Source organism: Symphalangus syndactylus, chromosome 2 (assembly GCF_028878055.3).
Source record: "Symphalangus syndactylus isolate Jambi chromosome 2, NHGRI_mSymSyn1-v2.1_pri, whole genome shotgun sequence".
Lineage (NCBI taxonomy): Eukaryota > Metazoa > Chordata > Mammalia > Primates > Hylobatidae > Symphalangus > Symphalangus syndactylus.
The window spans coordinates 46,658,148-46,671,884 of NC_072424.2; the positions used below are offsets into that span (position 1 = coordinate 46,658,148).

General features: G+C 37.9%; 1 protein-coding gene across 7 annotated transcripts in view; it reads right to left on the bottom strand.

Annotated features, from left to right (window-relative positions):
• The window catches only part of BTAF1 (B-TFIID TATA-box binding protein associated factor 1), a 107,914-nt gene that overhangs the window by 16,952 nt on the left and 77,225 nt on the right, over window positions 1–13,737 (bottom strand). For 6 of the 7 annotated variants that reach the window (XM_055255666.2, XM_055255677.2, XM_063629770.1 and 3 more), the window contains 7 exons: window positions 6,440–6,592; window positions 5,744–5,865; window positions 5,486–5,653; window positions 3,546–3,623; window positions 3,281–3,410; window positions 491–632; window positions 271–401 (listed from right to left, as the gene is read on the bottom strand). In XM_055255666.2, the coding sequence (XP_055111641.1) occupies window positions 271–401; window positions 491–632; window positions 3,281–3,410; window positions 3,546–3,623; window positions 5,486–5,653; window positions 5,744–5,865; window positions 6,440–6,592 (924 nt within the window). The remainder of the gene's footprint in view (window positions 1–270; window positions 402–490; window positions 633–3,280; window positions 3,411–3,545; window positions 3,624–5,485; window positions 5,654–5,743; window positions 5,866–6,439; window positions 6,593–13,737) is intronic. The other variant, XM_063629774.1, reaches the window with a different exon arrangement.

The window sequence follows — 13,737 nt, forward strand, 5'->3', positions numbered from 1 at the left end:
CCATGACTGTGCTACTGCACTCCAGCCTGGGTGACAGAGTAAGACCCTGTCTCTTAAAAAAAAAAATTTAAAAAGCAACTATGATACTGAATTTTGTTTTAATGCTATATTCAAAATGCATACACTCAAACTTATATCCACATCATTTAGGCTTTATCTGCATCTGATAAAGCCAAAGGCTAAGCCCCTTTACTCAATAGTTTTGTGGCTCATACAAAACGATCTGCTAATAAACATACCACTAACAATGATAAACATGAGATACCTAACCTGGAGAGGACTAAGAGTACAATAATAGTCTTGAATAATTTTAGGTGGAAGATCCTGCAAAACATCTTCTTTCATTCTTCTCAAAAGAAATGGCAGTACTTGGCGGTGCAGCGCATCCATAGCAAGAACACCTGTTAATAGTTAAGAGAAAATGGCTTCAAAAAAGTTAAGAATAAATTATATTCACTTACACAGGGTTATAATTATATCTCTTTCATACCTGCTTCTTGCTCTCGACTGGAGCTTCGAGCATCCCTACTTGCTAATATGGGTTTACCATATCGAGCAGCAAACTGGCGTTCAGTACCCAAAAATCCTGGCATGAGGAAATCAAATAATGACCACAGCTCCAAAACGTTGTTCTGTAAACAAGAACACCAATTATCTTTTGTACTGGGATAACTTCCTTACAACTAAAAAATGTAACATTAATGAAAGCCCATTATTATAATGATATAGATGAGAGATTATCACTATATTTTTAGGCATATGGTGTAAGTCTTTATTTTAGTGTGTAAAATTCAGGTCAGTATCCTTGGAGAAAATATTCTATCCTATCTGGGGGAAATCCTCAAGTCTCCTTCCCTAGAATAAGCCTTGGTCCACAGTGTTTATTTACTGTTGGCATTTATGAAGTAGTAAATAGAAGAGCAGAAAGATAACTTTCTGATTATTTTGACACTCAACAGCAAGATTTAAGGAATGTGGCCAATATCACTATTTCAACATCAACAACAACAAAAACCTATTAGAATTTGGTTATAAGTCAAGCCCACTCAGTATTTATGGGTCACAATGCAAAGACACAGATTCTTTTCAATTCTATCATCAAAGTTTCATGGAAAAAAAAGAAAAAGAAACCAGCATTTTTTCATTTCAGATGCTTTCCTGATAGGTGTGGGTCCTAAGGTACCCTTTTACCCACCTTCCCCTTTAAGAATCCCTCCTCACCCTGCTCAGTGGCTATCCTCTCATTTGGACACCCTTCTTATCCTACTCAGGGCCTCTGCCCCCTGATTCTGGGCCACCATGGCTTTTATAAGGAAGAGGAAAACAAAGGGCCTTTAAAAAGCAAACAACTAAAAACCAAAAAACTTCTTTTGATGTCTGAACCAAGTAAAAGCAATACGTACTTTAAATTACTATGTTGTTTCCATATAACTTCAAATTGAAGCACAATAAATCTTGATAATTCAGCCTAAAGAGCCTTTTTTCCCTTTTAATTATATTTTTAAACGTTTTTTTTTTGGGGGGGGGGCGGACGGAGTCTCACTCTGTCACCCAGGCTGCAGTGCAATGGCACAATCATGGCTCACTGCAACCTCCACCTCACGGGTTCAAGTGATTCTTTTGCCTTAGCCTCCTGAGTAGCTGGGATTACAGGCGTGTACCACCACACCTGGCTAATTTTTGTATTTTTAGTAGAGATGGGGTTTTGCCACGTTGGCCAAGCTGGTCTCAAACTCCTGACCTCAAGTGATCCACCCGCCTCAACCTCCCAATGTGCTGGGATTACAGGCATGAGCCACCGCGCCGAGCCTTACATTTTTAAACTTTTGATAAATTTAGAAAGGCTTGTAATTATCTCTTGCGGTTATTAAAATCTGCAGTGTTTACTTAATGAACAGAACACTAATACTTATAGGCCGGGCGCGGTGGCTCACGCTTGTAATCCCAGCACTTTGGGAGGCCGAGGCAGGCGGATCATGAGGTCAGGAGATCGAGACCACGGTGAAACCCCGTCTCTACTAAAAATACAAAAAATTAGCCGGGCGTGGTGGCGGGCGCCTGTAGTCCCAGCTACTCGGAGAGGCTGAGGCAGGAGAATGGCCTGAACCCGGGAGGCGGAGCTTGCAGTGAGCTGAGATTGCGCCACTGCACTCCAGCCTGGGCGACAGAGCGAGACTCCGTCTCAAAAAAAAAGAAAAAAAAAAAAGAACACTAATACTTATAACGATCAGTCCATCACCAAAAATATATTTAAAAGGAAAAGCGGCCAGCCACAGTGGCTCATGCCTGTAACCTCAGCACTTTGGGAGGCCAAGACAGGTGGATCACTTGAGCTCAGGAATTCAAGACCAGCCTGGGCAACATGGCGGAACCCTGTCTCTACAAAAAAATACCAAAAAAATTTAGCTGGGCATGGTGGCATGCACCTGTGGCCCCAGCTACTTGGGAGGCTGAGGTGGGAAGATTGCTTGAGCCCAGGAGGTGGAGGTTGCAGCGAGCTGAAATCACACCACTGCACTCCAGCCTGGGTGAGAGTGAGGCCCTATGAGGGGAGGGGAGGGCAGAGGTGGAGGGGGGAAGGGAGGGGATGGGAGGGGGCAGGGAGGGGGAGAGAGAGAGAGAAAGAGAAAGAAAGAAAGAGTAGGTAAGTACATAAAGAACCATCAGTTTTTAAAGTTGGAAGGAATCTTAGAGGTCACGTGGTGTTTACTTCTCTACTGAGAATGACTGAAGGTCTTCCTACCAAAGTTTGCTATCCAAGCTAGATGTGAACATTTGCAACCAATTCTTCTGGAGGACAAGATAATTTCTCAAAAGTATCTAAAGATATATACATACCTATCTCCTTCCTTTTATAAAATAAACTTCTACAATCGCTTGCCTTCAATTTCCTTCTGACTTCAGGTGTTCGCACTTCTACTATATAATTCACCTCTGACTCAGCTCTAGCTTTTCAATGCTAAATCAGATTGCAGTGTACTACTACAGAAGGAGAATGGCCAGTGCGGAGTAGAGTCTGATTTTTATGTCTTTCATACTTTTGACACAAGATTTCTACTTATATAGTCTAAAATTACATTTTAAAAATGACTTTTAAAACCTGGTTTGTTTACCAATGAACCATTAAACAGGCAATAATTATATACTGGAAAATTATCATTACTATAACAACAATAAAAAATCTTCTTTAATTCACTGCCAAATACCAAGCCTACCCTCCACCTGGCAAATATAAAAAATAAAAATTAAAAAATTAAAAAAAAGAATAGTAAATAATTACCTGGATTGGTGTTCCAGAAAGAATAATCCTATAATTAGCAGTCAGTTGTTTTACTGCTTTTGACAACTTTGTTTTTCCATTTTTGATGACATGGCCTTCATCAAGAATGCAGTAGTTAAATTTAATATTTCTAAGGGAGAATAAATAGAAAATTTTACAACTTTTGCTGTATGTCAGGAGCTATATGAAGAATCTTTAAAGTGGGAAAATATTAAGAGTCTTCAAATTTGATATTAATTTTCCAAAAAAAAAATTTAATTCTTACCTAAAGAAATCTATGTCATTCCTCACAACATCATATGAAGCCACTATTAGATTGTGCCTTTTTACTTGGTGCTGTAACCTTTATTTAGAAATGAATAAAATTAGAAGACAGAAACCCTGAAAAGTTCTTAATAGCTACCATTTGTATAAAGTGCTTTCAATCTGCCCACCAAGCCCAGCATTCCCTTCTGCTTACTCTATATACATGACCCCGAAGAGCTACTCTTCTAATGACTTGGCTGTGTTGCCCTACTCAATCTGATTAGAAAAGAGATGAACATCAGACTGAAAATATGGTGGACATTTCAACTTTATTTGCCAACATCTCTTCCTTAGGGGCACTATTCCTTTATCACTCCATGTTGTTTTAGGTGATGTGGGGAACTACCAATCATGTGCCCCCATAATCACCAAGGAAATGAAGCATTTGAACCAGGTTAAGCTATTCACAATATTTAATCCCCTAACCACAAAGGTTGTTTTGGGAGCATGACCCAAACAAGGCCAGTCAGTCATCTCCAGTACTGATATATTCATGAGAGAGAGGGAAGATCTGTTTACTATAGTTGCCAAGCTAAGACAATATGGGCCAGAGACTGCCCATTGTCATCTTATCTACCAACTGTAGACTGAAGCCCAATAGTAACAATAAGTTATGTAAGGGGAGGAAGGGTGAATGAGAGTAATCTAGATGGGCCTGAAGCAACAATCTACCCCTGAAATTCTCAAGTTAGTGAATTAATGAATTTTCTGTTTGCTTAAGCTAACAGAATTGAATATTGAGAACGAATATTGAAATTGAGAACTGAGTTGAGTTTCTATCACTTACAAATGAATGAATTCTATCAAAAGAGGCACTATAGTAAACTGCTCAAGAGTGCAAGTTTTTGAGCTGACTGTATTCAAATCCTCACTCTGTCCACTTAATTAGCTGAGTGACCTTGGACCCAGACCCCACGCCTTAGACTCCTTACTTGCAAACTGGAACAACAGTATTCCTACCTCATAAAGTGACTGTGAGAATACATAATACACAATTTTTTGTTTAGTTTTTTTTCAATCCTGCTCCTTATATACATAATACACAATTTTACATAAAAGAAAAACTGCTTAGAATAGTGCCTGGCCAGTAAGTGCTCAAGATAAAAACTAAAAATTTTAATAACAACATTATTTAATAATATTTGCTATTATTAACACAAGAGTACAGCAAATCTACGGACTAATCTGCAACTATGACTATCCAACCTTTAAAACATCAATGAGCTGAAATCAATGAGCTTCCACTTGAAAAAATTTACAGTTAGGAACATAAGAGATGTATTAGTTAATAGGGAAGGGGTAAAGCTGATAAACAACGCTAAAATTTAGTGCAGCCATGACTGCAGCGGCAGCTAAAGCAGCCATAGTGGACCAAAAGTACTTCTGGGGAGAGGGAAGGAAAGGGAACAAAGCAAAGGGGAACTCTTTTTTATTTAAGAGAGGGGAACTCACTATGTTGCCCAGGCTGGCCTTGAACTCCTGGGCTAAAGTGATCCTCCTGCCACAGCCTCCTGAACAGTTAGGACTACAGGCATGTTCCCCTGCACATGGCTCAAAGGAGAGCTCTCAGGAAAGTGGGTAGAAAATGAGAATAAAACAGAAGCACCAAAAAGATGCTATGGTCACAGACTCCCAAAAGGGGCATACAAAATGGCTTTGGTTCCTGATAGTTCCCCAGCTCTAGGAAAGCTCAATTTATTGTACAATGGTTTAAATTCCTCAATTTTGATGAGCCTCACTGATTATATCTTCCCAAAGTACACTCACTTTTCTTAAGTGAAGTTTCTATGTCATACAACCAAAAGAGCTAATTAGAATTCACTTTTAATAAATGTTATTGTTCCTTATCTTAATTACGACAAAAGATGAAATATTTTGTTACTGTCATACACCTCTTACCTTATTCTTTCAGTGGGAGGTCCAGTGTAATGCAATGGATTGAGATATTCTCTAGAGCAAAATTTACCTACTTCATCCACCCAATGGCCTGTTAATGTTGGCGGACAAACCACTAAGGAAGGAAGTGGCATACATTCTGCTAATTTTGATCTTGCATATTCCTGGGCCCTTTACAATAACAAAACACAATAAATTAACCAGCTTGTTTACATTTCTCCAAATCTGGAAACCTTATTTTAAAATAACATCTTAAATTACCTATGACAATGATCTCCTGCTAGAATGCAGATGGACTGTAAAGTTTTTCCTAAACCCATGTCATCGCACAGAATTCCATGAAGTTTATACTTATTAAGAAATGCTAACCAGTTCACACCATCCTGTTAGAGAGAAAAATCACAAATGTGAATACATCATAAATTTATTTTTTCTTATAAAAACATTCTCTTATAAAAAAATGTTTGAACAAAACAAAAATATTTCTATATGCAAAAGAGAAATAAATGGGTATAAGACACTAAACACAAGATTTTACTAAATCGATTTTACAAAATGCTTTAAGGCCAGGTATGGTGGCTCACATCTCTAATCCCAGCACTTTGGGGGGCCGAGGTGGGAGGATCACTTGAAGCCAGGAGTTCAAGGCCAGCGTGGGCAACAAAATGAGAACCCTGCCTCTACCAAAAAATAAATAAATAAATAAAATAAAAATAATAAAAAAATAGCTGGCCATAGTGGTGCACATGTATAGTCCCAGCTACTTGGGAGGCTGAGGTGGGAAGATGGCCTGAGTCCAGGAGTTTGAGGCTAAAGTGAACCATGATTCTGCCATTGCACCCCAGCCTGGGCAACAGAGCAAGACTCTGTCTCAAAAAACAAACAAAAGCCCCCACCTAAACCTACAACGCTTCAAGTTTCATTTGAAAGGAAAACTCACTATTGTATAAAACTTACCTGCTGATATTTTCTGAGTTCAGCATTGATTGGTACTGGAATTTTATAATTTTCCAATTTTTTCCCATCTAACAATTGCTCCAAAAAGTGTCGCTCCTTGGCTTTCAATTGGATTAATTCTGCTGACATGTTTGGAGGGTCTGGAATGCCTGCCTAAAATGATTTTTTTTAAGTTATTAAAAACTACGTACTCACAGTTTTCATTCTTAGATCAAATAAACACAACAAAACAAACACAGAAAAAAGAATTCTGAAAATCGTACAAAGACTTGAAGACACATGAGGTTAAAGAAACTGACAAGCATTAAAGGTGCTACAATTAGACTACTAGTAAATACATATGGAGTATCTGAAAGACCACAATCTACAACTTCATTTTCCCACACTATGCATTATTTGATAAAGAGGCATATAAGGTTGCATAGTTTCTTTTGAATTAAATGCTATTATTACTGGCACTTCTCAATTTTAGTGTTCTGATACCCTAGGGTATTAGTTCTCAAAATGTGGTCTGTGCGACCCCTATGGATCTGTAAGACCTTTTCAACTATTTCATAATAAAAGAAAAACATTGTTTGCTTTTAATCGCCGTGTTGATATTTGCGTGGATGTTGCAAAAGTTACAGTGGAGAAAACTGCCTGTACCTCAGAAAGAATCAAGGCAATGGTACCAAAATGTGCTAGTAGTCATGTTTCTTAGAACCATACATTAGCATTTTTTCAAATAGCCAGTATTACTTAAAAATGTCCTTGATAAGCCAGGCGTGGTGGCTCACACCAGTAATCCCAGCCCCAGCACTGCGGCAGGCCGAGGCAGGCGGCTCACTTGAGGTCAGGAGTTCAAGACCAGCCTGGCCAACATGCTGAAACCCTGTCTCTCTACTAAAAATACAAAAATTAGCTGGCCGTGGTGGTGTGCACCTCTAGTCCCAGCTACCCCAGACTGGCAGGAGAATCGCTTGAACCCGGGTGGTAGACATTGCAGTGAGTTGAGATTGTGCCACAGCACTCCAGCCTGGGTGACACAGTGAGACTCCATCTCAAAAAAAATAATAAAAAAAAGACAAAAAATATCTTGATAAAGCAGTAAAAATGATCGATTTTAATAAATCTCAACCCTTTAATGCATGTCTTTTTTAACATTCTGTGAGAAAAAAACTGTGAATTCTGCTGCTTAGTAAAGTACAATCTATTGAGGAGCTGACTAGCCATTTAAAAAAAAATCCAAATATGAAGTCTTTAATACTCCAAGAATTTCCTTGACAAACACAGTAGTGTTTATATTATATATCCATCCTGGATGTACTCAATTGTATGTTTTGTTGGTGGTTGATGTTTCATATTCTTAAAATAAAGATTTATGGGTATGAAACTTGGAAACACCAGAAAATAATTATTACTTTTCTTTAGACAAACTGTGCCCAGGAGAAAGAAAGTATATTAACATAGCCATTTTTTAATGGAACAACATTTTACTTGAAAGGACTCATAAAGTATGAGTATTCTGACTTTGGTATTTGGCTGACATTTTCTCAAAAATGAACCTGTCACTTCAAGGAAAACAACTGACATTAACTTGTTGTCACTGATAAAATTCATATTTTCAAGAGAAGTTGACAGTTTCCAATAAAAACAATTTTCTGCTGTTGATAATAAACATGATTTTTAAAATATTATATAATAAACTGTGTCCACCTGTGGAAGATTTACATAACTCAATGAATGAGTATTTTCCAAATGACTGATGCATAATGTTACAAAACATGTATGGGTAATAAAAGATCCATTCAAAAGTATAAGACATACTTACCTGGCAGGGGAGATACCATGATCACAAAAGTGTAAGACAAACCAATGAATTTCAATGTAAGAGAGTATGAAACATTCATTGATAGGATTTAGATTCTATATTGCACATAACACTTAACAAACTTTCTCTTTTTAAGTTCTGGTATGCAATCAGATAAAATAATATCCGCAATTATTTGAGAAGGCTGTCAAAATATTGCTCCCTTTTCTAACTATCTCTGTGAGGCTGGACTTCCTTTATATATCCCTGAGCCAAAACAACATATTGCAACAGACTGAATGGCCAAGCAAACATGAGAATCCAGCTATCTACCATTAAACCAGAAATACTGGCCGGGTGTGGTGGAGGATTGAGCCCAGGAGTTTGAGACCAGCCTGGGTAACAGAGCAAGACCCCATCTCTACAAAAAATTTAAAAAAAAAAGCCAGGTGTGGTGAGAAGGGACTGTAGTCCCAGCTTCTTGGGAGGTTAAGGTAGGAGGGTCGCTTGAGTCCAGGAGAGGCTGAGGCTGCAGTGAGCTGTGACTGTGCTGCTGTACTCCAGCCTGGGTGACAGAGTGAAACCCTGTTTCAAGGGGGGAAAAAAACCCAAAAAAAAAAAAACATAAACCAGACATAAAAAAGATCTGCAATACTATAAAACAATGTCACTCTTCTCACTAACACATTGTTTTAGAAAAGTTATTTTTCATCAAAAAAGTTAATTATGTTAACATGTAGGTTTGTTATTTAAATGAATTATTTAAAAATTTCCCAGTTTTAGTATCTATTATAGAAAATATAATAAACAACAGCTCTTTGGTGTCTTCAATTTTTAAGAGTGTAACAAGGTCCTGACACAACAATCTATCTGAAAAAAGAAATCAAGAAAACAATCCCATTTACAATAGCAACAACAAAAAAAATAGGAATAAATTTAAGGAGGTAAAAGATCTATACACTGAAAGCTATAGAACATTAATGAAAGAAACTGCTGGGGACACAAATAAATGGACATAAATATGGAAAATAAATGTTCTTGGACTGGAAGAACTAATATTATTAAAGAGTCCATATTACCCAAAACAATCTATAGATGTGATGCAATCCCTACATTGCATTGAGGATCCCTAATCCCCAAAATTCCAGTGGCATTTTTTACAGAAATAGAAAAAGCAATCCTAAAACTCATATGGTTCTCTATTATCCCTCTGAATAAGCTTTCTATAAAAACAAACAAAAAAAACTCATGTGGAACCACAAAAACCCCAGATAGCCAAAGCAATCTTGAGCAAAAGGAACAAAGCTGGAGGGATCACACTACCTGATTTCAAAATATACTACGAATCTATAGTAATCAAAACAGTAATGATCTTGGCATAAAAACAGACAAAGACCAATGGAACAGGCTAGAGAGCCTAGAAATAAATATATGCATTTACAGTTAATCTTTGACAAAAGAACACACAAGCGGAAAGGACAGCCTCTTCAATAAATGGTGTTGGGAAAACTGGATATTCACATGCAGAAGAATGAAACTGGACCTTTGTATCTTACACCACGTACAAAGCTCAGGTCACAACTGATCAAAAAATTAAATGTAAGACTGGAAACTATAAAATTACTGGAAAAAAGTAAGAAAAAAGCCTTTTTGACACTGGTCTGGGCAAATTTTTTGGATATGACTCCAAAAGCACAGGAAACAAAATCAAAATACAGGCCAGTCATGGTGGTTCACCCCTGTAATCCCAGCACTTTGGGAGATTGAGGCAGGAGAACTGCTTGAGCCCAGGAGTTTAAGACCAGCCTGGGGCAAACAGAGGGAGATCCCATCTCTACACAAAATAAAGTTAGCTGGGCATGGTGGCACACACCTATAGTCACAGCTACTTGGGAGGCTGGGGTGGAAAGATCACTTGAGCCCAGGAGGTTGAGGCTGCAGTAAGCCATGATCATACAACTGCACTCCAGCCTGGGCAACAGAGTGAGACCTTGTCTCAAAAACAAAAACCCAAAATCAAAACATAGGTTGAGCATCCCAAATCCAAATATCTAAAACATTGTTATTGCCAGCATGACAAATGAAGGAAATGCTCATTGGTGCATTTCAGATTTCAGATTTTCAGATTAGGGATGCTCAACTGGTAAGTATAATGCAAACATTCAAAAATCTGAAATCTTAAATACTTCTTAGTCACAAGCATTTCAGATAAAGGATACTCAACATATATAGACGAACGGGACTGCATCAAACTAAAATGCTTTCTGCGTAGCACAGGAGACAATCAACAGACTGAAGAGACAACCAACAGAATGGGAAAAATTATTTGCGAATCATAAATCTTGATAAGAGGTTAGTATCTAAAACATAAAAGGAACTCAACTCAAGAAAATAAGATGTAAAAATGGGCAGAGGACCTGAATAGATATTTCTTAAAAAAAATACAAACGGCCGACAGATAAATGAAAAAATGCTCAACATCATCAGGGAAATGCAAATTAAAACTGGTATGAGATATTACCTCACAACTGTTAGAATCGCTATTATTAAAAAGACAAAACGTGCGGAGGAAGATGTGGAGAAATGGGAACCCTTGCGTATTGTTGGTGGGAATGTAAATTAGTACAACATTATGGAAAACAGTATGGATGTTACTCAAAAAATTAAAAATAAAACTACCATATAATCTAGCAATCCCACTTTTGGTTATACATCCAAAGGAAATTAAATCAGAACACTGAAGAGATAGCTGTACTTCTGTGTTCATTGCAGCATTATTCACAACAGCTGAGATTTGGAATCAACCCAAATGTTCGTCTATGTGATGAATGGATAAAGAAACTGTAGTGTATCTATATATAATTGGATACTATTCAGCCTCTAAGAAGGAAATTTTGTCATTTGTGACAACATGAATAAACCTGGATGACATTATGCTAAAGGAAACAAGCCAGGCACAGTAAGACAAATATGTGATCTCACTTATATGTGGAAATCTAAAATGTCAAACTCATGGAAGCAGAGTAGAATAGTGGTTGCTAGGTGCTTAGTGGGTGGAAGGGAGAGGACTGAGGGGAAATGGATAGATGTTGGTTAAAGGGTACAAAGTTTATGTAGAATGAATACATTCTGTAGATCTGTACAGCATGGTGACTACAGTTAATGATAATGTACACTTGAAAACTGCTAAAAGATTAAAACTTAATTAAATGGGTTTTCACCACAAAAAATGATGACTGTATGAACTAAGATATATTAATTGGTCTGATACATTTCAAAACATCACGTTGGACGCCGTAACTTTTTTTTTTTTTTTTTGAGACGGAGTCTCACTCTGTCACCCAAGCTGGAGTGCAGTGGCCCCATCTCAGCTCACTGCAACCTCCACCTCCCAGGTTCAAGCGATTCTCCTGCCTCAGCCTCCTGAGTAGCTAGGATTACAGGTGCATGCCACCACACCCAGCTAACTTTTGTATTTTTAGTAGAGATGGGGGTTTCACCAGTTGGTCAGGCTGGTCTCGAACTCCCGACCTCATGATCCGCCCTCCTCGGCCTCCCAAAGTGCTGGAATTACAGGCGTGAGCCACCATGCCCAGCCACATTTTTTGTATTAATAAAAAATGAAAGACTAAAAAAGTCATGAGACCAAAAAATTTGAGAACTACTGCCCTATGATGTCTCTCAACTTAAGAAATTTAAAATCCTGGAAACGGAATTTCAATTAAATCTAATTAAAATATATATTCCACACAACACTAAAAATAGCATCAGGGCAGTGAGGTATGTAGATTGAGTCTATTTTCAAAGGTTTTGGAATTAACTTTATCTACTAAGAGAAAAACTAACATTTTAGAACATCTAATAACATAATGATAATCATTAAAATAGTCTTTCTGCACAATGCTTTACAAATACCAAAATCTTCATATATTTATCCTCATGGGAATTTTAAGAAATGACAAGACATAGGGCCATATAACTAGGTCCATTCCCTAACAACGAAACCCTAAACCCAAGTGTTACAAATATTGGTTCAGTGCCAGCAACCCCTCTTGTGAGTGTCTTTCTCACTCCAATGTCCATAAAAATCAGCAAAAGTTACTAACAGTGCAGGGAATTAGAACCTCCATAAAAATCACTGGTTGATATTCCAAGATTCTTTGACAACATGCATTTCAGAAAAGTAGACGATTTTTTCTATGAAGACTTAACAGAATCAATATAAAGAAGAACAGGAGTGAGGAATGAACTTACACGACATCATTCTTGTTTCTATTACTATGTATCTTCAAATTCACTAATATTTTCTTCCACAGTGTCTAACCTATTAATGCAATCCAGTGTGTTTTTATTTATAACTGCATTTTTCATCTCTAGAAGTTCAATTTGGGTCATTCTTATATTTTTCATTGTGCTCTTCATCACACTCATGCTTTCCTCCTGTACCTGGAATATATGGAGTGTGTGTGTGTATGTGCATGTGTATACATACATATATAAATTTTTTTTTTTTTTTTTGAGACAGGGTTTCACCATGTTGTCCAGGGTGGTTTCAAATTCCTAAGCTCAAGGGATCTGCCTGCCTTGGCGTCCCAAAGTGCTGATGTTACAGAGGTGAGCCACTGCACTCAGCCTTGGAGTATATTTTAATGTCCTTGTCTACTACCTGGGTCTCTTCAGGAACTGTTTCTATTGATTTTCAGTTTTAGACTACTATAATGATGTTATATTCTTCACCAGGTGTGGTGGCTCACGTCTGTAATCCCAGCACTTTGGGAGGCTGAGGCGGGAGGATCCCCTGAGGTTGAGAGTTTAGACCAGCCTGATCAACAAGGATAAACCCCGTCTCTACTAAAAATACAAAATTAGCAGGGTGTGGTGGCGCATGCCTGTAATCCCAGCTACTAGGGAGGCTGAGGCAGGAGAATTGCTTGAACCCGGGAGGCGGAGGTTGCAGTGAGCGGAGGTCGCACCATTGCACTCCAGCCTGGTTGCAACAAGAGCAAAACTCCGTCTCAAAAAAAAAAAAAATTCTTGAAAATGTGTTGAATTCTCTAGGTATATATGTAGGATGAATTTTTCAGGTCATTAGGCTGCTATCTTCAATTTTACCAGATATAACCAAACTGTTTTTCAAAGAGGCTATCCTATTTATAACTCATTATTTTGCTGGTAGGAATGTCAAATGATACAGTTACTTTGGAAAACAATAAGGTAGTTTTATAAAAAAAAATTAAACAAACTTACCATATGACCCAGCATTTCACTCTTATTTACTCAAAAGAAATAAAAACACACAACCACGCAAAGACTTATAAATGCAGAGTAGCATTATTCATAATAACTTAATTTTTCTTTTTTTTTGAAAGGAAGTCTCACTTTGTCATCCAGGCTGGAGTGCAGTGGCACCATCTTGGCTCACTGCAACCTCTGTCTCCCAGGTTCAAGCGATTCTCCTGCCTCAGCCTCCTGAGTAGCTGGGATTACAGGTGCGTGCCACCACGCTCCA